The 24,400-nt window shown below is 40.9% G+C and overlaps 1 protein-coding gene across 4 annotated transcripts in view; it reads right to left on the bottom strand.

Moving 5' to 3' along the window:
- The window catches only part of GOSR2 (golgi SNAP receptor complex member 2), a 29,961-nt gene extending 9,449 nt beyond the window's left edge, over positions 1-20,512 (bottom strand). For all 4 annotated transcript variants that reach the window (XR_005212741.1, XR_005212743.1, XR_005212742.1 and 1 more), the window contains exons 1-3: positions 20,399-20,512; positions 1,998-2,062; positions 425-533 (exon numbers count right to left, since the gene is read on the bottom strand). Coding sequence is in view for 1 of the 4 variants with exons in the window: in XM_037809561.1 (XP_037665489.1) it covers positions 425-533; positions 1,998-2,062; positions 20,399-20,427 (203 nt within the window). In the remaining 3 variants the exon portion in view is untranslated. The remainder of the gene's footprint in view (positions 1-424; positions 534-1,997; positions 2,063-20,398) is intronic.
- Positions 20,513-24,400: the final 3,888 nt, after the last annotated feature.

Here is a 24,400-nt window from a genome sequence, read left to right as displayed (position 1 = left end):
TAATTTCATGGTGGGATAGCAAGCATTAGATCAGTATTTCATTATAAATAGGCTGATTAATATGATTAAGAACAAGATTTCATTTCAACCCAACAATGCAGTGGGAACCAAAGAGCAGAGTAAAACTCCCTGGCATCACCAGGCTTCAAGTGACCATGGGTCTGGTCAGAAAAACATATTGGAGGCAATATTTTAAAACAATACCAAAGAGGTAAGGAGACACAAGGCTTCTGGGCCACGAACCTCACAGGGTTTTTAGTTTGAGGGAATATCAGAATTGTGCCCTTTATGGGGACTTTATCCTTTGCAGAGTCTGTTTTTCAATGTAAAAATGGATTTTCAGAATATTCTATAACCTCCCTGGGAGAAAGGCCAGCCTTGGTGGCCGTGGGGCATCAGAGCCATGTCAGCGGTCAGCACTCACAGTTTGGCACTCTGCCTTTTGTTAGTGGGTTCTTTGCTGCACAAAATCTCCAGACGTTCTAGATGGCTAAATATCTGGTCTATTCTTGCTTGGATTTCGTTTTCTACTACTGCATAAAAGAGAAAAAAGAATAATTGCTAGAAAAAGATAGTGAACTTATATAAGAATAAATCAAATTCATCTTTTTTCCACATTCAATAAACTCAAAAATACATATTTTAAAAGGAGAAAAATGCGCACACTAATGAATAATGTTAAAAATTCAAGGTATAGCAAGTAACCCTGTAAAGACTATTTCCAAAAAAAATCTGTAGAGTTGTTAATGCCATAACAATGTCAAAAAAAAAAAAAAAAAAAAACCTGGAGGAAAATCTGTAGAAATAAATTTCCTGCCTTTCAAAAATAAAATGAACATTTAAAAGTTGTTCCTATAAATATTTAAAGCTAAATCTAGTATTTTCTGATACAGAATGAGTTCTCTTTTCCTTTGAGATTCTTCTCAGATACGGATTATAAACACCCACTATAAAAAATTGCCAACTGAATCCCCTTTAAGCAACAAAGTTTAAAAAAAAAAAAAAAGGCATAAGGGAATGGGAAGATTAGTATGTGAAACATACAGAGAAGAGCTCCCCTTAAGGCTTTCCATTAGAATGGGTGGGCAGAGCAATGTCTGAGTCCCCAAAATAGACTAAATATCAATAGGAAAGGCCGAGAACAGAATCCACAGAGGTAAAGATAAATACAGTCACTTTCCTCATCCCTTTTGATTAGACAGTCAAAATGACCCCTTTTCCATTTCTAATCAGGTAACAATGAGCTTGGTGGGAAGGCGAACAAAGTACAAGGGACAGAAAAAGAAGCATCCAGATCGCTTCTAGCCCCATAAAGAAGCCACAGCAAGGATACTACCCTGTCCTAGGTCTTCACAGCTACAACCAACACACTTTAGAACCGAGAGAAGAGATGCCTTTGAAGTTGCGAAGGAGACATAAAAAACCAGGAGAAACAGGCATGGAGCCAGCCAAGGGGGTGGGTGAGAAAGGAGCTTCTGTGGTGGGAGTGGGTAACCTGCAGAGTCTATCTGACTGACTCAGAAAAAGGTCCTTTTCTAATGGGGGAGGGAGTGGGGGCACTCTTCTCAAAAGAGACCATGGTTGGGAACTAAACTAATTAAGATTGCTATTCATTTCTGAATAATCCTCCTAAAAAGTCACAGTTCTTAGCTCAGAAGAAGTGACCAATTCCAGTTAAACATTTGAATTTTTAAAGCGTACATTCCTCTGAGGACGAGGTAATTAGATTAAGGCAGATACAGGAAAGAACCTCCATTCCCATAGGGCCATGTCGGGTTGAGTGGAGGGGTAATGGGGGATAAGACTTGTGGGATTCCTAGGGCACAATCAAGGAAATCAGTGATTTTGCCATGGGGTTTTTCTGTCCACCCTAACAACAAAATTCACTCCACACTGAATCATTAAGCCCCTGAGGCAGAAACAGCAGTCAGGAAACCCAGCCCAGTAGCACCCAGTCATCAGAAAGAGGGCTCTGGTCTCCACTGTTAATTACTCACAATGCAGAGACTGCTTGTCTGCTGTCTCCAGGCGTCCCATGTGAGACTGGATCTCGTGAACCTGCCTGTCAAAGGAAAAGGGAGGAAATGAGGGAGACAGGAATAATCAACAGGGCTTCAGTCAGGAAAGGCAGTTTTTTCTGATGCCAACATGTTACTGATTTAAATTGACAGCATCACTGAACTGTAAAATTTCTAGGTGGCACTGTAGGTCATCTGTTTTGGCATGGTTTCTAATGCTTTAACCCTAAAATTAATACTAATAATACTGACAGCATTTATTGTTACTACACATACACGACATTCTGCTAAGTCAATGACCCTATGAGGAAGGTACTATTGTCAACCTCATTTTATAAATGAGACAACTGAAGCCAGAAAGGTTATTTAACTTGTTCAAGGTCACACAGCAAGTCAGTGAAAGACCTGGTCTGAACCCAGTCAATTCCACTCTGTTCTCTGACCCAATGTGCTGAGAATTGGTCTCCACTAGGGAGAGTCAAAGGGCATGGGAGATGTAATCCTTGTAATAAGGAATAAAGGGTCAGACAGACATAAAGAAGTCCCAAAAAGATTTAGAGAAAAACAATACATAAAAATGTAAACACTTAGAAAACTGAGGAGCTATGCATAGTGGTGCCAAGCAAAGGCAAGCAAATGGAAGGTTGGGGATATGAAAGAGTAAGCTGGGAGAAGTTCTGCAAGTAGAGGGAGTTCTGAGCATCACTTTGAACAAGGAAGACGTGATTGGTGAAGGAAGACAAGAAGAAAATGAAATGCAAAAAGGCATGTCATGTGGATGACAAGCAGGCTAGCCTGCCTGAGAGGTAGGGTCAGAGAGAGGAAAGGGGGACAAGGCAATTAGTTAGGGAAACCACAAGAGGAAGACCTGAAAGATAGGGATCTCCTGTTTGATAAACCCCTTTCCTCATTAATAATGAGGCTACCAGCATCTCAGTTTGGAAATGCATCACTGTACCCTAGACTTCTGGTGTGGTCCAAGACATTGGGCCTCAGGGCACTCTCTGGAGGCTCCCCAGGGCTGGGCCCAGGCCACCCTCAGAACCTTTCCTAGCAGTCCACCATGATCAGTCCTTGGGATACTGTGTATGCTCCCCCAACAATCGCCTCCTGGTGCTTACGGTCTCTCCATGTTCGAGTCCACATGAAATGGGGCCTGCTGAGCTCTCAGATCATCCCCAACCCTTGAGGTAAAGGTCAGCAAGCATCCTCCAATCGTGAGCACTACAAATGGTGACCCCAAATTTTCCAATGTAAGCCAGGAGCCCAAATTTGATTTCAGACTTGCCTCTAATCTCTCCCAGGGCTTCCCCGAGGTCTCTAAACATGACCCCGTGGCACCAGAAGGAGCCAGGCCAGCTGTCCATTGAATCTCGGAGCACTCCTGGGCAAGACCCGTGTTCCCGAGAAGCAATAAGAAATCAGCACTAGAGTCTGAGAAACCAGATGGCTGCTTCAGTGAGTCCAAGATATTTTAGATGTTTTAGAATGGGGGGCCATGGAGGTATTAAGCTCAAAGTAATTGACATCTGCCATCAGGGTAATGCTGAGGAAAAGGGGAACTGGGACTTTTTGAAGGCCTGGATATGGCAGCAAGGTAAATTTTCAATAGTGACTCAATACAGCAAAACTGCAAGTTGGTCGCCATTCTCTTCCTCTGGCGCGCCAGCCTTCCGCGTGTTTGGCTGGACGCCCCATCTTGCAAGATCGTAAATAAATTCTTTTCTCCTCCAGAACCGAGAGAACGTTTATTCCCTTACAGGTACCACTTTATTTCCGACAATTATCAACAGGAACAGAGACATGACTTTTAAAATAAAGCATGGGGAGGACAAGAATAGCTAAGAACTCTGAAGATGTATGAGGGATCACTTGCCCCACCTGCTAATGACTGATTACAAAGCCACAATAATTAAAGCAACATGGTATTAGTGCAGGGACAGACAAACAAGGGTAGACAAACCCTAACTCCTGACCCAAGAGGAAAACTAGAGCCCATAAACAGTCACACATACACTGGAGAAATTGGTGCTATGAATCAGTGGGACAAGAGTAGAAGACAATAAATGCTGACAGTCTGTTATCCATATGGAAAAGATACCTCAGATAATACATAAAAATACACTCAAGATGGTTAAAAACCTAAATGTAGAAGTGCTGATTATGGTGATGAAGGCACAACTATGTGATGATACTGTGAACAATTGATTGTACATTGTGGATGATTTATGCTATGTGAATATATCTCTCTAAAATTGTAGGAAAAAATATAAATAGGGATAAAAGTGCTGGAGAAAACATGGAGAGAGGGATGTACCTATTTACTGTTGGTGGGGAAGTAGAATGGTGTAGCCTATCGGAAGGACAGTGTGGTGGTTCCACAAGAAGCTAAGTATGTGGGTGCCATAAGGTCCTGCAACCTCATTATGGGGTATACACTTGGAAGATCTGAGAGCAGGGACAAGAATGGATATTTGCTCACTGGTGTTTATGGAGGCAGTATTCATGATTTGCAATGGATGGAGGTGGCCTAAGGGTCCATCGACTGATGAACAGAATGGTGAACTGTGGTGTATGCATACAATGGAATATTGAGCAACTGTGAGAAGGTGTGAAGCTTTGAGACATGCAACGAGGTGAATGGATCCTGTGGACAGCATTTTAAGTGAAGTAGCCAGAAACTGAAAAGACAAACATTATATTGCCTCACCAACATGGACTAACTACAATGTGTAAACTCCGAATTGAATCTTAGAGCACAGCTTATCAGGGGAACGATTATTGTAATGGTCCCTAGATTGTAAGTTCTTACAGCAGTCACATCTATTCTGAATTGTAATGGCTATTTCCAAATTCTGAGATGCTATCTCTCTGTTTATAACCTGGTTGGTCTTTAGAACTTAAGGTATCTGTGTGACACCTGAAACTTAGAGCTAGAGCTTGGCAGCTATGAATGCAATATTAGCGCATACAGCAACTGTTAAAAAAGCTGAAAAAGAGTCCAGACTTCAATTAAAGGTATCAATGAAGCAGATCTGGTTAGGACTAAGGCAAATTAGGCCAAAGGATAAAGGATGATTTTGATTGTGTTTTAAAACTTCAACTTCTACATGGGACCAAGGGAAGAAATGTTTATTTGGTGCAGGATATATATCTTCTACAGCACACCAAATAATTTAACTTGTACAGTCAGTTTATTCAAACACCGTAATTACATGGAACTTTGAATAGGAAGTGAGATCTGGTAGGTTTGTACTGGTTAGGGTGAAATAGCAACACATCCCAAATTTGGGCAGACAACAAAAATACATATGCAGGGGCCCCCTGAGGAGCTGGGGAAAATGTGGAAATGTTGGACGCCCCCACCTGGGTTACTGCTGATAGTCTCACATATATTGAGAACTGACAATTTGGTATGCCGGGCCCTCGATCTTGGGGCTTGCCCTTATAAGCCTTGTTATTGCAAAGGAGAGGTTAAGCCTACTTATAATTGTGCCTAAGAGTCTCCCCCGAGTACCTCTTTGTTGCTCAGATGTGGCCCTCTATCTCGAGCTAAGCCAACTCAGCAGGTGAACTCACTGCCCTCCCCACTACATGGGACCTGACTCCCAGGGGTATAAATCTCCCTGGTAACGCAGGATATGACTCCTGTGGATGAATATGGACCCGGCATAGTGGGATTGAGAACATTTTCTTGACCAAAAGGGGGATGCAAAATGAAACAAAATAAAGTTTCAGTGGCTGAGAGATTTCAAATGGAGTTGAGAGATCACTCTGGAGGGCATTCTCATGCACTATATAGATATTCCTTTTTAGGTTTTAGTGTATTGGAATAGCTAGAAGGAAATACCTGAAACTGTTGAACTGCAACACAGTAGTCCTGATTCTTGAAGATGATTCCTAACTATGTATCTTACATGGTGTGACTATGTGATTGTGAAAACCTTGTGGCTCACACTCCTTTTATCTAGTGTATGGATGGATGAGTAGAAAAATGGGAACAAAAACTAAATGAAAAATAGGGTGGGATGGGGAGGATGGAATGATTTGGGTGTTCTTTTTTACTTTTACTTTTTATTCTTATTTTCATTCTTTTTGGTGTAAGGAAAATGTTCAAAAATTGATTGTGGTGATGAATGCACAACTATATGATGACACTGAATAGTTAATTGTACATCATGGACGACTGTATGGTATGTGAATATATCTCAATAAAACTGAGTTTAAAAAAAGACAAAAAACAAACCTAAATGTAAAAAGCAAGGCTTTAAAACTTCTTGAAGAAAATATAGGAGTGCTTATTATGACCTCAGGTTAAGAAAGGATTTCTTAAACAAGACAAAAGTAAAAAACTAACCAAATGACAGTGTGATTGTGAAGATCTTGTGGATCATACCCCCTTTATCTAGTGTATGGATGAGTAGAAAATGGGGATAAAAACTAAAGGACAAATGGGGTGGGATGGGGGGGATGATTTGGGTGTTCTTTTTTCACTTTTATTTTGTATTCTTGTTCTGATTCTTTCTGATGTAAGGAAAATGTTCAGAGGTAGACTGTGGTGATGAACGCATAACTATGTTATCATACTGTGGACAGTGGATTGTACACCATGGATGACTGTATGGTGTGTGAATGTATTTCAATAAAACTGAATTTAATAGGAAAAAAAAAAAAACTAACCAAAAAACCCACAAGACTTCTTGGAAAAGACGGATAAATTACATTAAAACAAAAAAAACTTCTTTACACCAAAGGCACCATAAACAGACAAGTCACAGACTGGAAGGTATCTGTAGCACATAACTAAAAAGGAACTGGTATCCAGAACACAGAAAGAACTGCTACCAATCAATAGGAAAAGTCAAACAAAACAATTTTTTTAAATGGGCAATGGATAACTGACAGAAAAGGAAATCCAAGTGGTCGAGCAATATATGAAAAAGATGGTAAACTTTACTAGTAATCAGGAAACTACAAATTAAAACAAGGAAATACCACATTTTTCCCATTAGAGTGACAAAAATTTTAAAATCTAATAACCACACACTGATAAACATGTGGGGATATTAGAATTCTCATACACTGCTAGTAGGATTATAAACTGACAAACATTTTTTATCAGCTTTTTAACAGTAACTAGTAGAGTCGAGTATGTATGTATCTTATGACCCACCATTCCACTTCTAGGAATATGTCTAGTGAGATTTCTGGCATGCATTAAAGGAGGAGACACATACAAGAAATGGTCATCAAAACATTTATGAGCAGGTCCATAATCCACCATGATTCTAAAGTCCAAAAGCTCTGAAAAACAAGTTTTTTAGTAATTTTTTTAGCAAACTAATTACGTGGCCGAAACTGACCAAAACATGAACTTATTTATGGTCTTTGTTTATTTTACTTTGTCCAAAATGTTGTTGCAGATATTCATTTAAGCAATTACAGGGTGCTGCCCTTATATTGGGGATGTTATATAACATAGGGTATATGTACTACATTTCTTTCCTAAAATCTAAAAGAAATCTGAGTTTTGAAGCAGATTTCTCCTCAAGAGTTTCAGATAAAGGACTGTGGAATTGTAGCAACAAAAAACTGGTAACAACCCAAATGTTCATCAATAAGGGAATAAATAATTCCACAGTTTAAATAAATAAACTAGATTTACTAGTATCAATATGGAGTGATTACTTAAAGACAGTATGAAATGAAAAAAAGGGTACATATATTTCCAGAGAAATTTAAAAACACAAAAAAAAACAGTAAATATTGTTTGTGGATACAAACATGGGAAGGAAGAGAAGAAAATCATGAACAGGTGGCCACCTCTGGTGCTGAAAAAGGGAATGGGTGTGGGAACATTCAATTCTACTTCTATTTTAAATAAGTGAGCTGAAGCATGCATATTAAATACGAGACTTGGCATATGGGTTAAATTATTCTCTATATTAGCATGTTTGAAATATTTCGTAAATAAAATAAATACAATAAGCATTTTTCCCAAATGTTAATAAGAGTCAATGAGGAGCACCACTCATTTATTGACTCATTCATACATTCATCCATCCATTCATGCACTCATTCAACAAATAAATGGGATATACAATCACTGTGGTTAATGGACAAGTGGGAATAAAACCACAGGTGTGTGTATAGTGGGAAAGGAGAAATACACCAAGGATGCCACAGTCAGTTTACGTTGATTTCAAGAGGCATTTGGTAGTTTTTCATGATAGCTTATCATGAATATGGTTTGATGATTTTACAGATTGAGGGATTCATGGCAGGCTTAAACAACAGAATCCAAGGAATGCTAGGGAAGATTTCCAGTGTCCCACCACAGGGCTGCCTTTGGCCCTGTGCTTTGTTCAGTATTAAAAAAAACAAAAGTCAACTTATGCTTACCAAAATTTACACATGATTCTCTGCTATAATGAGTAGTTAGGATGTTGTATGAAAAACAAATATTAACATTTTACATTTAGGTCAAAACAGTAAGATGAAGTTTATCAGGGATGAAAATTATTTTGCCTTTAGATTAAAAATAAAAGTCAATGCGCAGAGAGGCGGGGCAAGATGGCAGACTGGTGAGCTGTATGTTTTAGTTACTCCTCCAGGAAAGTAGGTAAAAAGCCAGGAACTGCGTGGACTGGACACCACAGAGCAATCTGTCTTTGGGCATACTTCATACAACACTCATGAAAACGTGGAACTCCTGAGATCAGCGAAATCTGTAAGTTTTTGCGGCCAGGGGACCCGCGCCCCTCCCTGCCAGGCTCAGTCCCGGGGGAGGAGGGGCTGTCAGCTCCAGGAAGGAGAAGGGAGAATTGCAGTGGCTGCTCTTATCGGAAACTCATTCTACTGATTCAAACTCCAACCATAGATAGACTGAGGCCAGACACCAGAGACTCTGAGAGCAGCCAGCCCAGCAGAGAGGAGACAGGCATAGAAAAAAAACAACACGAAAAACTCCAAAATAAAAGCAGAGGATTTTTGGAGTTCTGGTGAACACAGAAAGGGGAAGGGCGGAGATCAGGCCTTGAGGCGCATATGCAAATCCCGAAGCAAGGCTGATCTCTCTGCCCTGTGCACCTTTCCTTAATGGCCCTGGTTGCTTTGTCTATTAGCATTTCAATAACCCATTAGATCTCTGAGGAGGGCCGTTTTTTTTTGTTTGTTTGTTTGTTTTTTTTGTTTTTTTTGTTTTTTTAAATCCTTTTTGCTTTTTCTAAAACAATTACTCTAAGAAGCTCAATACAGAAAGCTTCAAAGAATTGAAATTTGGGCACGTCAAGTCAAGAGCAGAACTAAGAGAGCTCTGAGACAAAAGGCAATAATCCAGTGGCTGAGAAAATTCACTAAACAACACAACTTCCCAAGAAAAGGGGGGTGTCCGCTCACAGCCACCATCCTGGTGGACAGGAAACACTCCTGCCCATCGCCAGCCCCATAGCCCAGAGCTGCCCCAGACAACCCAGTGTGACGGAAGTGCTTCAAATAACAGGCACACACCACAAAACTGGGCGTGGACATTAGCCTTCCCTGCAACCTCAGCTGAATGTCCCAGAGCTGGGAAGGGGGAGCAGTGTGAATTAACAGAGCCCCATTCAGCCATCATTTGAGCAGACTGGGAGCCTCCCAACACAGCCCAGCAGCCCAGAACTGCCCTGGGGGGACGGCACTCACCTGTGACATAGCACAGTCATCCCTCAACAGAGGACCCGGGGTGCACAGCCTGGAAGAGGGGCCCACTTGCAAGTCTCAGGAGCCATACGCCAATACCAAAGACTTGTGGGTCAGTGGCAGAGACAAACTGTGGCAGGACTGAACTGAAGGATTAGACTATTGCAGTAGCTTTACAACTCTAGGATCATCAGGGAGATTTGATTGTTAGGGCCACCCCCCCTCCCCGACTGCCCAGAAACACGCCCCACATACAGGGCAGGCAACACCAACTACACACGCAAGCTTGGGACACCAATTGGGCCCCACAAGACTCACTCCCCCACTCACCAAAAAGGCTAAGCAGGGGAGATCTGGCTTGTGGAGAACAGGTGGCTCGTGGACGCCACCTGCTGGTTAGTTAGAGAAAGTGTACTCCACGAAACTGTAGATCTGATAAATTAGAGATAAGGACTTCAACTGGTCTACAAACCCTAAAAGAACCCTATCAAGGTCAGCAAATGCCACGAGGCCAAAAACAACAGAAAATTATAAAGCATATGAAAAAACCAGACGATATGGATAACCCAAGCCCAAGCACCCAAATCAAAAGACCAGAAGAGACACACCTAGAGCAGCTACTCAAAGAACTAAAGATGAACAATGAGACCATAGTACGGGATATGAAGGAAATCAAGAAGACCCTAGAAGAGCATAAAGAAGACATTGCAAGACTAAATAAAAAAATGGATGATCTTATGGAAATTAAAGAAACTGTTGACCAAATTAAAAAGATTCTGGACACTCATAGTACAAGACTAGAGGAAGTTGAACAACGAATCAGTGACCTGGAAGATGACAGAATGGAAAATGAAAGCATAAAAGAAAGAATGGGGAAAAAAAATTGAAAAACTCGAAATGGACCTCAGGGATATGATAGATAATATGAAACGTCCGAATATAAGACTCATTGGTGTCCCAGAAGGGGAAGAAAAGGGTAAAGGTCGAGGAAGAGTATTCAAAGAAATTGTTGGGGAAAACTTCCCAAATCTTCTAAACAACATAAATACACAAATCATAAATGCTCAGCGAACTCCAAATAGAATAAATCCAAAAAAACCCACTCCGAGACATATACTGATCACACTGTCAAACATAGAAGAGAAGGAGCAAGTTCTGAAAGCAGCAAGAGAAAAGCAATTCACCACATACAAAGGAAACAGCATAAGACTAAGTAGTGACTACTCAGCAGCCACCATGGAGGCGAGAAGGCAGTGGCACGATATATTTAAAATTCTGAGTGAGAGGAATTTCCAGCCAAGAATACTTTATCCAGCAAAGCTCTCCTTCAAATTTGAGGGAGAGCTTAAATTTTTCACAGACAAAGAAATGCTGAGAGAATTTGCTAACAAGAGACCTGCCCTACTGGAGATACTAAAGGGAGCCCTACAGACAGAGAAACAAAGACAGGACAGAGAGACTTGGAGAAAGGTTCAGTACTAAAGAGATTCGGTATGGGTACAATAAAGGATATTAATAGAGAGAGGGAAAAATATGGCAAACATAATCCAAAGGATAAGATGGCCGATTCAAGAAATGCCTTCACGGTTTTAACGTTGAATGTAAATGGATTAAACTCCCCAATTAAAAGATATAGATTCGCAGAATGGATCAAAAAGAATGAACCATCAATATGTTGCATACAAGAGACTCATCTTAGACACAGGGACACAAAGAAACTGAAAGTGAAAGGATGGAAAAAAAATATTTCATGCAAGCTACAGCCAAAAGAAAGCAGGTGTAGCAATATTAATCTCAGATAAAATAGACTTCAAATGCAGGGATGTTTGAGAGACAAAGAAGGCCACTACATACTAATAAAAGGGGCAATTCAGCAAGAAGAAATAACAATCGTAAATGTCTATGCACCCAATCAAGGTGCCACAAAATACATGAGAGAAACATTGGCAAAACTAAAGGAAGCAATTGATGTTTCCACAATAATTGTGGGAGACTTCAACACATCACTCTCTCCTATAGATAGATCAACCAGACAGAAGACCAATAAGGAAATTGAAAACCTAAACAATCTGATAAATGAATTAGATTTAACAGACATCTACAGGACATTACATCCCAAATCACCAGGATACACATACTTTTCTAGTGCTCACGGAACTTTCTCCAGAATAGATCATATGCTGGGACATAAAACAAGCCTCAATAAATTTAAAAAGATTGAAATTATTCAAAGCACATTCTCTGACCACAATGGAATACAATTAGAAGTCAATAACCATCAGAGACTTAGAAAATTCACAAATACCTGGAGGTTAAACAACACACTCCTAAACAATCAGTGGGTTAAAGAAGAAATAGCAAGAGAAATTGCTAAATATATAGAGACGAATGAAAATGAGAACACAACATACCAAAACCTATGGGATGCAGCAAAAGCAGTGCTAAGGGGGAAATTTATAGCACTAAACGCATATATTAAAAAGGAAGAAAGAGCCAAAATCAAAGAACTAATGGATCAACTGAAGAAGCTAGAAAATGAACAGCAAACCAATCCTAAACCAAGTACAAGAAAAGAAATAACAAGGATTAAAGCAGAAATAAATGACATAGAGAACAAAAAAACAATAGAAAGGATAAATATCACCAAAAGTTGGTTCTTTGAGAAGATCAACAAGATTGACAAGCCCCTAGCTAGACTGACAAAATCAAAAAGAGAGAAGACCCATATAAACAAAATAATGAATGAAAAAGGTGACATAACTGCAGATCCTGAAGAAATTAAAAAAATTATAAGAGGATATTATGAACAACTGTATGGCAACAAACTGGATAATGTAGAAGAAATGGACAATTTCCTGGAAACATATGAACAACCTAGACTGACCAGAGAAGAAATAGAAGACCTCAACCAACCCATCACAAGCAAAGAGATCCAATCAGTCATCAAAAATCTTCCCACAAATAAATGCCCAGGGCCAGATGGCTTCACAGGGGAATTCTACCAAACTTTCCAGAAAGAACTGACACCAATCTTACTCAAACTCTTTCAAAACATTGAAAAAAATGGAACACTACCTAACTCATTTTATGAAGCTAACATCAATCTAATACCAAAACCAGGCAAAGATGCTACAAAAAAGGAAAACTACCGGCCAATCTCCCTAATGAATATAGATGCAAAAATCCTCAACAAAATACTTGCAAATCGAATCCAAAGACACATTAAAAAAATCATACACCATGACCAAGTGGGGTTCATTCCAGGCATGCAAGGATGGTTCAACATAAGAAAAACAATCAATGTATTACAACACATTAAAAACTCGAAAGGGAAAAATCAATTGATCATCTCAATAGATGCTGAAAAAGCATTTGACAAAATCCAACATCCCTTTTTGATAAAAACACTTCAAAAGGTAGGAATTGAAGGAAACTTCCTCAACATGATAAAGAGCATATATGAAAAACCCACAGCCAGCATAGTACTCAATGGTGAGAGACTGAAAGCCTTCCCTCTAAGATCAGGAACAAGACAAGGATTGCCCGCTGTCACCACTGTTATTCAACATTGTGCTGGAAGTGCTAGCCAGGGCAATCCGGCAAGACAAAGAAATAAAAGGCATCCAAATTGGAAAAGAAGAAGTAAACTGTCATTGTTTGCAGATGATATGATCTTATATCTAGAAAACCCTTAGAAATCAACGATACACCTACTAGAGCTAATAAACAAATTTAGCAAAGTAGCGGGATACAAGATTAATGCACATAAGTCAGTAATGTTTCTATATGCTAGAAATGAACAAACTGAAGAGACACTCAAGAAAAGATACCATTTTCAATAGCAACTAAAAAAACCAAGTACCTAGGAATAAACTTAACCAAAGATGTAAAAGACCTATACAAAGAAAACTACATAACTCTACTAAAAGAAATAGAAGGGGACCTTAAAAGATGGAAAAATATTCCATGTTCATGGATAGGAAGGCTAAATGTCATTAAGATGTCAATTCTACCCAAACTCATCTACAGATTCAATGCAATCCCAATCAAAATTCCAACAACCTACTTTGCAGACTTGGAAAAGCTAGTTATCAAATTTATTTGGAAAGGGAAGATGCCTCGAATTGCTAAAGACACTCTAAAAAAGAAAAACGAAGTGGGAGGACTTACACTCCCTGACTTTGAAGCTTATTATAAAGCCACAGTTGCCAAAACAGCATGGGTACTGGCACAAAGATAGACATATAGATCAATGGAATCGAATTGAGAATTCAGAGATAGACCCTCAGATCTATGGCCGACTGATCTTTGATAAGGCCCCCAAAGTCACCGAACTGAGCCATAATGGTCTTTTCAACAAATGGGGCTGGGAGAGTTGGATATCCATATCCAAAAGAATGAAAGAGGACCCCTACCTCACCCCCTACACAAAAATTAACTCAAAATGGACCAAAGATCTCAATATAAAAGAAAGTACCATAAAACTCCTAGAAGATAATGTAGGAAAACATCTTCAAGACCTTGTATTAGGAGGCCACTTCCTAGACTTTACACCCAAAGCACAAGCAACAAAAGAGAAAAGAGATAAATGGGAACTCCTCAAGCTTAGAAGTTTCTGCACCTCAAAGGAATTTCTCAAAAAGGTAAAGAGGCAGCCAACTCAATGGGAAAAAATTTTTGGAAACCATGTATCTGACAAAAGACTGATATCTTGCATATACAAAGAAATCCTACAACTCAATGACAATAGTACAGACAGCCCAATTATAAAATGGGCAAAAGATATGAAAAGACAGTTCTCTGAAGAGGAAATACAAATGGCCAAGAAACACATGAAAAAATGTTCAGCTTCACTAGCTATTAGAGAGATGCAAATTAAGACCACAATGAGATACCATCTAACACCGGTTAGAATGGCTGCCATTAAACAAACAGGAAACTACAAATGCTGGAGGGGATGTGGAGAATTGGAACTCTTATTCATTGTTGGTGGGACTGTATAATGGTTCAGCCACTCTGGAAGTCAGTCTGGCAGTTCCTTAGAAAACTAGATATAGAGCTACCATTCGATCCAGCGATTGCACTTCTCGGTATATACCCGGAAGATCAGAAAGCAGTGACACGAACAGATATCTGCACGCCAATGTTCATAGCAGCATTATTCACAATTGCCAAGAGATGGAAACAACCCAATGTCCTTCAACAGATGAGTGGATAAATAAAATGTGGTATATACACACGATGGAATACTACGCGGCAGTAAGAAGGAACGATCTGGTGAAACATATGACAACATGGATGAACCTTGAAGACATAATGCTGAGCGAAATAAGCCAGGCACAAAAAGAGAAATATTATATGCTACCACTAATGTGAACTTTGAAAAATGTAAAACAAATGGTTTATAATGTAGAATGTAGGGGAACTAGCAGTAGAGAGCAATTAAGGAAGGGGGAACAATAATCCAAGAAGAACAGATAAGCTATTTAACGTTCTGGGGATGCCAGAAATGACTATGGTCTGTTAATTTCTGATGGATGTAGTAGGAACAAGTTCACTGAAATGTTGCTATATTATGTAACTTTCTTGGGGTAAAGTAGGAACATGTTGGAAGTTAAGCAGTTATCTTAGGTTAGTTGTCTTTTTCTTACTCCCTTGCTATGGTCTCTTTGAAATGTTCTTTTATTGTATGTTTGTTTTCTTTTTAACTTTTTTTTTCATACAGTTGATTTGAAAAAAAGAAGGGAAAGTTAAAAAAAAAAAAAAAAAAAAAAAAGACAAACAAGGAAAAAAAAAAAAAAAAAGATGTAGTGCCCCCTTGAGGAGCCTGTGGAGAATGCAGGGGTATTCGCCTACCCCACCTCCATGGTTGCTAACATGACCACAGACATAGGGAACTGGTGGTTTGATGGGTTGAGCCCTCTACCATAAGTTTTACCCTTGGGAAGACGGTTGCTGCAAAGGAGAGGCTAGGCCTCCCTGTATTTGTGCCTAAGAGTCTCCTCCTGAATGCCTCTTTGTTGCTCAGATGTGGCCCTCTCTCTCTGGCTAAGCCAACTTGAAAGGTGAAATCACTGCCCTCCCCCCTACGTGGGATCAGACACCCAGGGAAGTGAATCTCCCTGGCAACGTGGAATATGACTCCCGGGGAGGAATGTAGACCCGGCATCGTGGGATGGAGAACATCTTCTTGACCAAAGGGGGATGTGAAAGGAAATGAAATAAGCTTCAGTGGCAGAGAGATTCCAAAACGAGCCGAGAGATCACTCTGGTGGGCACTCTTACGCACACTTAGACAACCTTTTTTAGGTTCTAAAGAATTGGGGGTAGCTGGTGGTGGATACCTGAAACTATTAAACTACAACCCAGAACCCATGAATCTCGAAGACAGTTGTATAAAAATGTAGCTTATGAGGGGTGACAGTGGGATTGGGAATGCCATAAGGACCAAACTCCACTTTGTCTAGTTTATGGATGGATGTGTAGAAAAGTAGGGGAAGCAAACAAACAGACAAAGGTACCTAGTGTTCTTTTTTACTTCAATTGCTCTTTTTCACTCTAATTATTATTCTTGTTATTTTTGTGTGTGTGCTAATGAAGGTGTCAGGGATTGATTTAGGTGATGAATGTACAACTATGTAATGGTACTGTAAACAATCGAAAGTACAATTTGTTTTGTATGAATGCGTGGTATGTGAATATATCTCAATAAAATGATGATTAAAAAAAAATAAAAATAAAAAAAAAAAAAAGAAAGTGAAGCATGGGCTTACCACACACAAAAAAAAAAAAAAAAAAAAAAAAAAAAGTCAATGCGCAAATATGGAATGGCATTGGAAGCTTGAAGCCACCTGTTACAGGAACCCCAGCAATTAAAGGTTTCCCCCAAAGGAAGATGAACAGGACGGTTTGGGGAGAGCAGAAGTCAAGTCATAAGAATGAATGATTGAAAGAGTTCATGATCCCAAGCCCCTGGGGCAGCTGGTGCTCTTCAAATATACGGAACTGACAGACAGGAGAAATGGACAGGAGAAATGGGCTTGTTCTGTTGGTGCTCCTCAAGGGAGACCCAGCACCAATACAGAGAAGTTTCAAGATGACATATTTCAGCTCAGCAGAAGGAAAATGAAAACAGTTAAGAACTGTCTCTTCAAGAAAAGAAAAGAAAAAAAAAAGGGGGGGGGCGGGGAGAGCTACTACATGTTTAAGCACACGGTACTTGGACTCTCTTGGGTTGTATAGACCATGATCAAAGTAGGAGATGGAATGAAAGATCCTGCCAGTCCCTTTCAATGCTTAAATTCTAGGAGGTCAGCAGGAGAGATAACGTCAACACCCTCAAAACCCTAATAACATTCTTGAGCTGGCTTTATTATAATATTTTTTAGGCTAAAAAGGATAAACTTTAAGAAGTTGCAGGGAAACACTACTGACTTTTTCCATTCAGTTTCTATTTGCTCTGAATGAACTAAAGAAGATATAATAACCAAAAAAAAGCAATTCCAATCTCTATATTTCATGCCTGAGAGGAAATATACCCAAAATAACAAAGCAAATATGAATGGCATCGTGGGAATTACTCATCTGCCAGGTGGAAAATATGTTTTACACTTAACTGGGAATTCAGATCACACACTCCAAGCCAATAAGGAAAAGGGAAGACACAAACATGACTTGGGAATGTGGATATTAGAAAATGGAAGTCTAGCCCTGTCTAACAAGTCCATGGTGGGCTTGGCCTATATTTGATCTATCCTTTTATAAAATCCACAAAACTACTCCCCATCAAACACACACACACACACACTTTGCATCCATGCTGCCTCTGACGTGGTGGTTGAGTTAAAAGATCTAGTTCCACTTTGTACTAGCTGAGGGACATTGAGCAAGACGTTTAACTCCTTAGTGCCTCAGTCTTCTCTACTGTTACATAGGGATACTAATAATTATTTACAGGGTCAGAGATCCAATCGCAATATGAAAATGCTGCGTATCCTATACAGCATCATACTGAAGTTCACTGTTCTCACTTAACTTTGTTTAAAAGCATTGAGACCCATCTGGCCATTTTCACCTCATTTGGCCATTATCTCATCAGAGGGCAGAATCTAAAAGGGAACAGCTGGTTTTGAGATAAGGTAATAGTTCTCAAACCCAGATGTTCATCAGATCATCTAGAGACCTACTGAATCAGCATCTCTAGGGATAAGGTCCAGGATACTGCACTGATCCTAGACCAGAGTAAGGGGACAACTATGGGCACCTTTACAGACTCAAATCTCAAAAACAGAAGCCTGGCTGCTACCTCCTCTATAGTTCAACCAAATGCAATATTATTTAAATATGAAATGTTTATTTTGTTTTCATCTTTTTTTTTTTTTTCAATTTATTCTTCAGGTTAATTCAGGAATTTTCAAGATATACAACCTTAAAATGTTGATCTAATTCCAATATACTTTCAGGGACATAGCAGGATATAACCACAAATTGGGTTCAAAGTTCTAGTGAAATTAATATGCTCAGTTATTGGTCAATTCAACTACTGTCATTAATTTCTGCAACTGCAAAACTTAATTGCTGATGACTATAGAACTCTGTGTTTTTCCTTTTAAAGACTCTTAAATCACAGTATTAGAGCTAAAGGGAGCCTTACCAGCCCAAAACGAACATTTTACATATAAGGAAAACAAGGCAAAGAGATCAAGACCAGGTTTCCTACTCCTGGCTCTGTTACTTGTGGGGAAAGGCTGATAAAAATAAGAATATATTGTTGCATGAAAGAAGGTAAGCAGGGCTGCACTGCCAGCACTGAGAATGGTGCCTAATCCATAGTAGGTGCTCAATAAATATTATTGGAAAGAATGAATGACTGACAATCAGAGCATCTAACAGTGATGGGCCAAAACTGACCCACTGCCTGTTTTTGTAAATAAAGTTTTATTGCAACACAGTCATAACCATTCATTTATGTATTGTCTATGGCTTTTGCTCTACAACAGTAGAGGTGAGTAGCTGGAAGAGAAATCATATGGCCCACAAACCCCAAAATATTTACTATATGGCCCTTTACAGAAAAAGCTGGTGAACCCTGCCGTAGAGTCCAAGGGTGGGTTGTCGGAGGCCTGCAGGGATAAGGAATCCATCTACATTCCCCAAGTTTGTTTGGGACAACATTTAGTATTCCTCCCCTCTCTTCAGTTTACATAGAATTGAGCTACCCACATTTCCCTGTGATCAGCAACCTGCTGCAGCTGATAACTGGTACAGGCTAAGACTCTCAGAAGAAAATTATTCCTGAAAAGAAAGTAAGTCATGGCTTCCTTAGGAACATACTTTAACCAGATGAGATTCTACATCACAGATTAAAGCACTACTCAGCCCACTGTGCCTTGTTATTGTAAAAGATCTGCCCTTTCTCAGTAACCTGAGCATAATTTTCTGTTTCATTCCTTCTCCAGATGAACCACAGGTCTAGTTTTTCCAAGACCCTTCCTATAATTTTTCTGAGAATTGGTTTCCCCACTGTAAGAGCAAATTCTGTTGTATTCTTACCATTACAAAGTAAGTTCTATATTTTCAGTCACCGAAACCAAAGACTTTATCACCTGAGTATATATATATAAAAAAAAAAAAAATCCACTAACTTAGAAGATGAAAGCATAAGTGGGACATCACCCTTTTATTTTCAATACTCTAAAGCACTTCTTTTGTTGTAAATTCATTAGAGATGCTGGGTGCCTGTATTATTCCATTTCTGTGCTGTGGGAGTGTGATTTTAAGTGTTCTCCTCAGAACAGAACTACGGAATAAAATGGGAAGTTTAAACAGTAGGATAGGTATGGCCCCTATCACCATACTCAACTACAGATCTCAGCAAGGTTTAAAATCGCAGGACAGTATGAATAAGGGCCTCTTCCAAGGAATTTAAGTTATGAGAAGCTAAACCAAAGTTCAATGTCCTTAATGATAACCTGTAACCACATATGAATAGCAAGTAACAATACCAAATGCTACTTGCATAGCTATTCCTTTGTACCATAAAAATATGGCCTTTAGCGTAAACCAAATTGGCATAAAAGGAAAAAATGCGGCAAAGCAGGAACAAACTTAGGGCCAATTCACACCAAGGACTAACATCATTTAGGAAATGTAAGTTAAAATGAAACTTTCTATGATTTCAGCCCAAAGTGATGTATCCCTCTAAATTGCTTAAGGTGGTTCTGCTTGTACCGATCATTTACTCTCTATCGCATCCTGCCACAAACATTAGGTATTTTCTGATATGTATCTCAACCCTCTAACTAAACAGTAAACTCTTACGGGCAGGTGCCATGTCTTCTACTTCATGTCTCCCCACTAGCTCTGCCAACCTGGAGCACGGAGTTAACAGGTACTGGACACAGTATTATAAGCTATAGGTGTGATTTTCCCTCCACCCAGTCTACACAGCAGGTAGCCACGGACTCGCAGACACGGGTGACGACCCCAGGAACCACCCGGCCCAACGTCTGCAAGTCCCAGACCTGACCCTCTGTCCGCCGCTGACCTGGGCATCTCATCAGAAACTAAGCCGACCCCGACAGCGCCCAGGGCGGAGGGAGTCGGCGTCCATTCCAGCGGACGTCCCCAAACCCCAGCCCCGGCGGCTGGCCTCTCCCAGCCTGATTTCGCCCAAGCCCGCGCCCCGCGGGGGTCCTCACTTGTGCGTTTGCTGATACAGCGGCTCCATGGCGCCGGCTCGGCCGGCTTCGGCTCTGAATTTCCTAGAACACGTCCTCACAGACCCCCCCGCTTCCGGCTTCCGGCTTCCGGCCGGAGGGCCCTTTCGCGCCTGCCTGCCAGGGTTGCCCGCACGTGCGCCTAATTGGCTGTGGGAGCGAAGGTGGAGAAGGGGAATGAGAAAAGAGGCCAGGAGAAAAAGGAAAAATGTGGTCAAAAGCCCGACCTCCCATAGAGGACGAGGAGGTGTAGGTTTGGGAGGAAGGTTGACGTCGGGGTTGAATCAGGCATTGTCAAAGAGAGCCTCAGGGTACTGGCGTGAGATCCTTAGAGCAAGGTTGGCTAGCGGGCAGATACCTCCAAACGGTAGTAGAGGAGAGGGTCTTAACTTGGCTTTGCGTTAAACCGTTTGTTAATTGTGGGTCTGGAGATATTTCATGAGCACAAGCTTCTCCTATCTCAGATTTGTCCGTTCACTCGCCCTTCCAACCTCCCCATTTATCCATTCAATAAACCCACGTCGAATGAGTGGTTACTATGCCATGTGTGCGAAGGGGGAAACCAGCTTCCTCCTGCCTTCAGAGAGGTCGCGGTCTAGGAAAGTGGGTAAAAGATGTATACAAATAACCATTCTACAAGGTAGAAAGACCAAAGAGATAAAAAGAGATTGAGCCAAGTTGGAATTGGGTCTGCGGGGAGTTTCAGGAAAGGCTCCAAGGAGATAGCATGCGAGTTAGAACTTGAAGGAGTTGGACACTGCCTCGCCACAAGGACCTATCCCGTTTCCATCCTCCCAGGCTTATCTGCAATCCTTCCCCAGGGAGGAGATGTTCCTCTTCCTTTGATAAATTGGTGCCTCCATTTTCCTGTATCTTGGATTCCACCCAGTTTTGTGTCCCAGGAGACTGCTCACCCTCATGCATTTCTTTCTCTAACATTAATTTTTCCATTTATTCTAATATTTATTGAGCATCTACTGTGTACCAGGCACAAGCACTGAGGGTAAGAATACTAAAACACAGCCTATGCTCTCAGCCTATGCTCTCAAATCTCATAGTCTGTTGGGAGGGCTAAACCATGTCCTCAAGCAATATTATCAGGTAGAATGTGATAAGTGCTACAATTGATACAAAGTACTATTTCTCTGGGAAGCCACTCAGGGATGAGCAAGAAGTGTTCATGGACTAAATAAATTCATTCTTGGAGAATGAACAGAGTTTTAACAGTGTTTTACACACACACTAACCACTCTAAATGTTTATTGAACTGGTCTTGCAGAGACAAAAGGGAAGGCATTTGAAGCTGAGTGAACAGCTCGAACAAAGACAGAGGGAAAGAACATGGGTCTCCTGTGGAAGGCTGGAGCCAGATTATGGACAATCTTGAATACTATGTTTAGATTTTTGTTGAGTCAGTAGTTGGAAGCTGTCAGAGGCTGGGTAGAAATTTTCAATTTTTTCAAAGGTTTTTTGTTGTTGTTTTTTTGCCTATGTCTTGTTCTTTGGACCTCACAGCATCCCTGTGAGGTAGATAAAGCAGATAAAGAGAAATGGAAGTCCAGGCCTCTCCTCTGCCTTGCAGTCTCTTAGATCTTTTTATAAGATTAGGTCTCCTTCTAAATAGAAGAGAACTCCATCCCTCCATCTTGCTGCACTTTTAACTTCTATCCCATTTCTTCTTTTTCTTTCATGGCTAAATACTTAGAAACTTGATCCACACTGCTGACACTCTCTATGGGTGATTTACCCTCCAACCCTTCCCTTGTTCTACTAAAACTGTTTTCTATGCTCACCAGAGACCACCTGGCTTACTCCAGTAGTTTATTTCCATGAATCATTCTACGTATCTTCACTGAGCTCATACTATGTGTCAGGTACAATACAAGGACTGGAGTACAAAAATGAATAAGACATCACTTTGTCTTAGAAGTTCTTTAATATACTGAGAGAGAAACAGCTACATAGATAATTAGAATACCCTGTGGTGAGTGTGGGGTAGAGGTTATTGGGCATTACGGGATGATAGAGAAGGGACATGTTGGGGATTGAATCACATCCTGGTCCTGTGGTATGAACCCATTTGTAAATAGGACCTTTGAAGATATTATTACTCAAGGTGTGCCCAAACTGAATGAGGGTGGGCCTTAATCCAATATGAAGTCCTTATATGCAAAGGAATTGAACATGAAAGGAGAAGCCATGGGAATCACCCAGAAGCTGGAAGTCAACGGAACCTGAAAGAGAAAGGAAAAGATACTACCAAGGACCAAGGACAAGGCCAGAGAGGGAGACTCTGGCCAGGTAGGTCTAAGGAATTTGAACTTCATTTTGTAGGCAACAAAGAGCCATTGAAGGATTTAACCTTGGGAGTCACATGGGTTGACATGCATTTTAGGCAGATCCCTCTGACTGCATGCCAGTGGGCTTTGTGGTTGAAGTGGAGAAAAATCAGACAAATGGCTCTTTCATTAGTGCCGATGGAGATGCTCTGGGAAATATACTCTGGGGGTAGGGGAAGGATGGATGGATGGATAGATGGATGGATGGATAGATAGATAGATAGATAGATAGATAGATAGATAGATAGATAGATCTCTGTCTCTGTTCAGCCTCCTTGAGTGCACCTTCTCATCCCATTACCTCCTGAGTCTCCTTGTCCCTATTGTCTGCCCCACCTGTGCCAATTCTCACTTGCCACCTTGTACAATTGGAGCCAGCTGTGAGCATGTCTTACCTCCCCTAATAACCTGTAAAAGCCTGTGGAGAGGCCCTCATTCCTCAGCCACAGACCTCCCATCAGGTCTGCCTGCTTCCACTCCCTCCCCTTTCCCATTATTTTCTTCAGTGTTGTCCAGATCTTTCTAACACACAGATTTAATGTCATTTATGTGTTAAGCCTTTTGATAGCCTCTTGGTGCCTACAAAACGCAGAGGCAAATCCTTATCTGGCCTTGCCTGGCCATCTCTCCCAGCCTAACTAGAGTGTTTATGGCTCTTCTTCCTTGGGCCTTCGTGCCTCTGGCCTTTGCGTGCACTGTTCCCACAGCCTCATGCCTGATCAGCTCCTACTCAGCCTTGTCATCTCAGTTCTGCTTTAGGGGGCATCCTGGAAACCCAGGCTGGCGGGGAGCTCTTCCACCTGCTCCCCTGTCACCTGATGCTCCCTCTCAGCACTCGTCACTGTGTCCCAAGTCTCTGTCCACCAGTCTGCTGCCCCACCAGACTGAGAGCCACTCCCAGGGCAGGGGATGTGTGCCCCATCACTGCTTTTCCTCAGCATCCAGCTCAGTGCCTGGCACGAGGTAGGAGCTTGTTAAATATCAGTTGCCTTGAAGTGGACTCTGCTTAATCAACTCACTATCCCAACTGTTCTACCTACTTGACCTTTTGGAAGTCCAGAATTATTTGAAAGTTGGCCTTTAGGCAGTTGTAAACTGCTCACAGTAGAGGAGCCGTTCTTGCTGCAGCAGTGTGTCTTAGTTTACCAGGACTGTCGTAACAAATTACCATAAACTTGGTGGCTAAAATAACAGCAATTTATTGTCTCACAGTTCTGGAGGCTGGAAGTCTGAAATCAAGGTGTCAGCAGGACCATCCTCCTGCCAGAATCGATAGGGGAGAATCCTTCTTTGCCTCTTCCTAGCTTCTGGTGGTTTGCCAGCAATTCTTGGTGTTCCTTAGTTGTTGATGCATCACTCCAGTCTGCCTCAGTCGTCACACAGTCATCTTCCTTCCTGTCTGTATGTCTCTGGGCCCAAATTTCCCTTTTCTTACAAGGGCACAGCCAGGTTGAATTAAGGGCCCACCCTAACCCAGTTTGGCCTCATCTTAACTAGTTATATCTTCAAAGACCCTATTTCCAAATAGAGTCACATTCATGGGATCGGGATTTGGACTTGAACATATATTTCGAGGGTGCCCCATTCAACCTATAACAAAGTCACACTTGAAATCAATGCACAGGGCTAAGTAAAATGCCTCCTC

This window comes from Choloepus didactylus, chromosome 18 (assembly GCF_015220235.1).
Source record: "Choloepus didactylus isolate mChoDid1 chromosome 18, mChoDid1.pri, whole genome shotgun sequence".
Classification (NCBI taxonomy): domain Eukaryota; kingdom Metazoa; phylum Chordata; class Mammalia; order Pilosa; family Megalonychidae; genus Choloepus; species Choloepus didactylus.
Note: the sequence above shows the minus strand (reverse complement) of the source record. Positions and strands in the feature narration are given on the sequence as shown.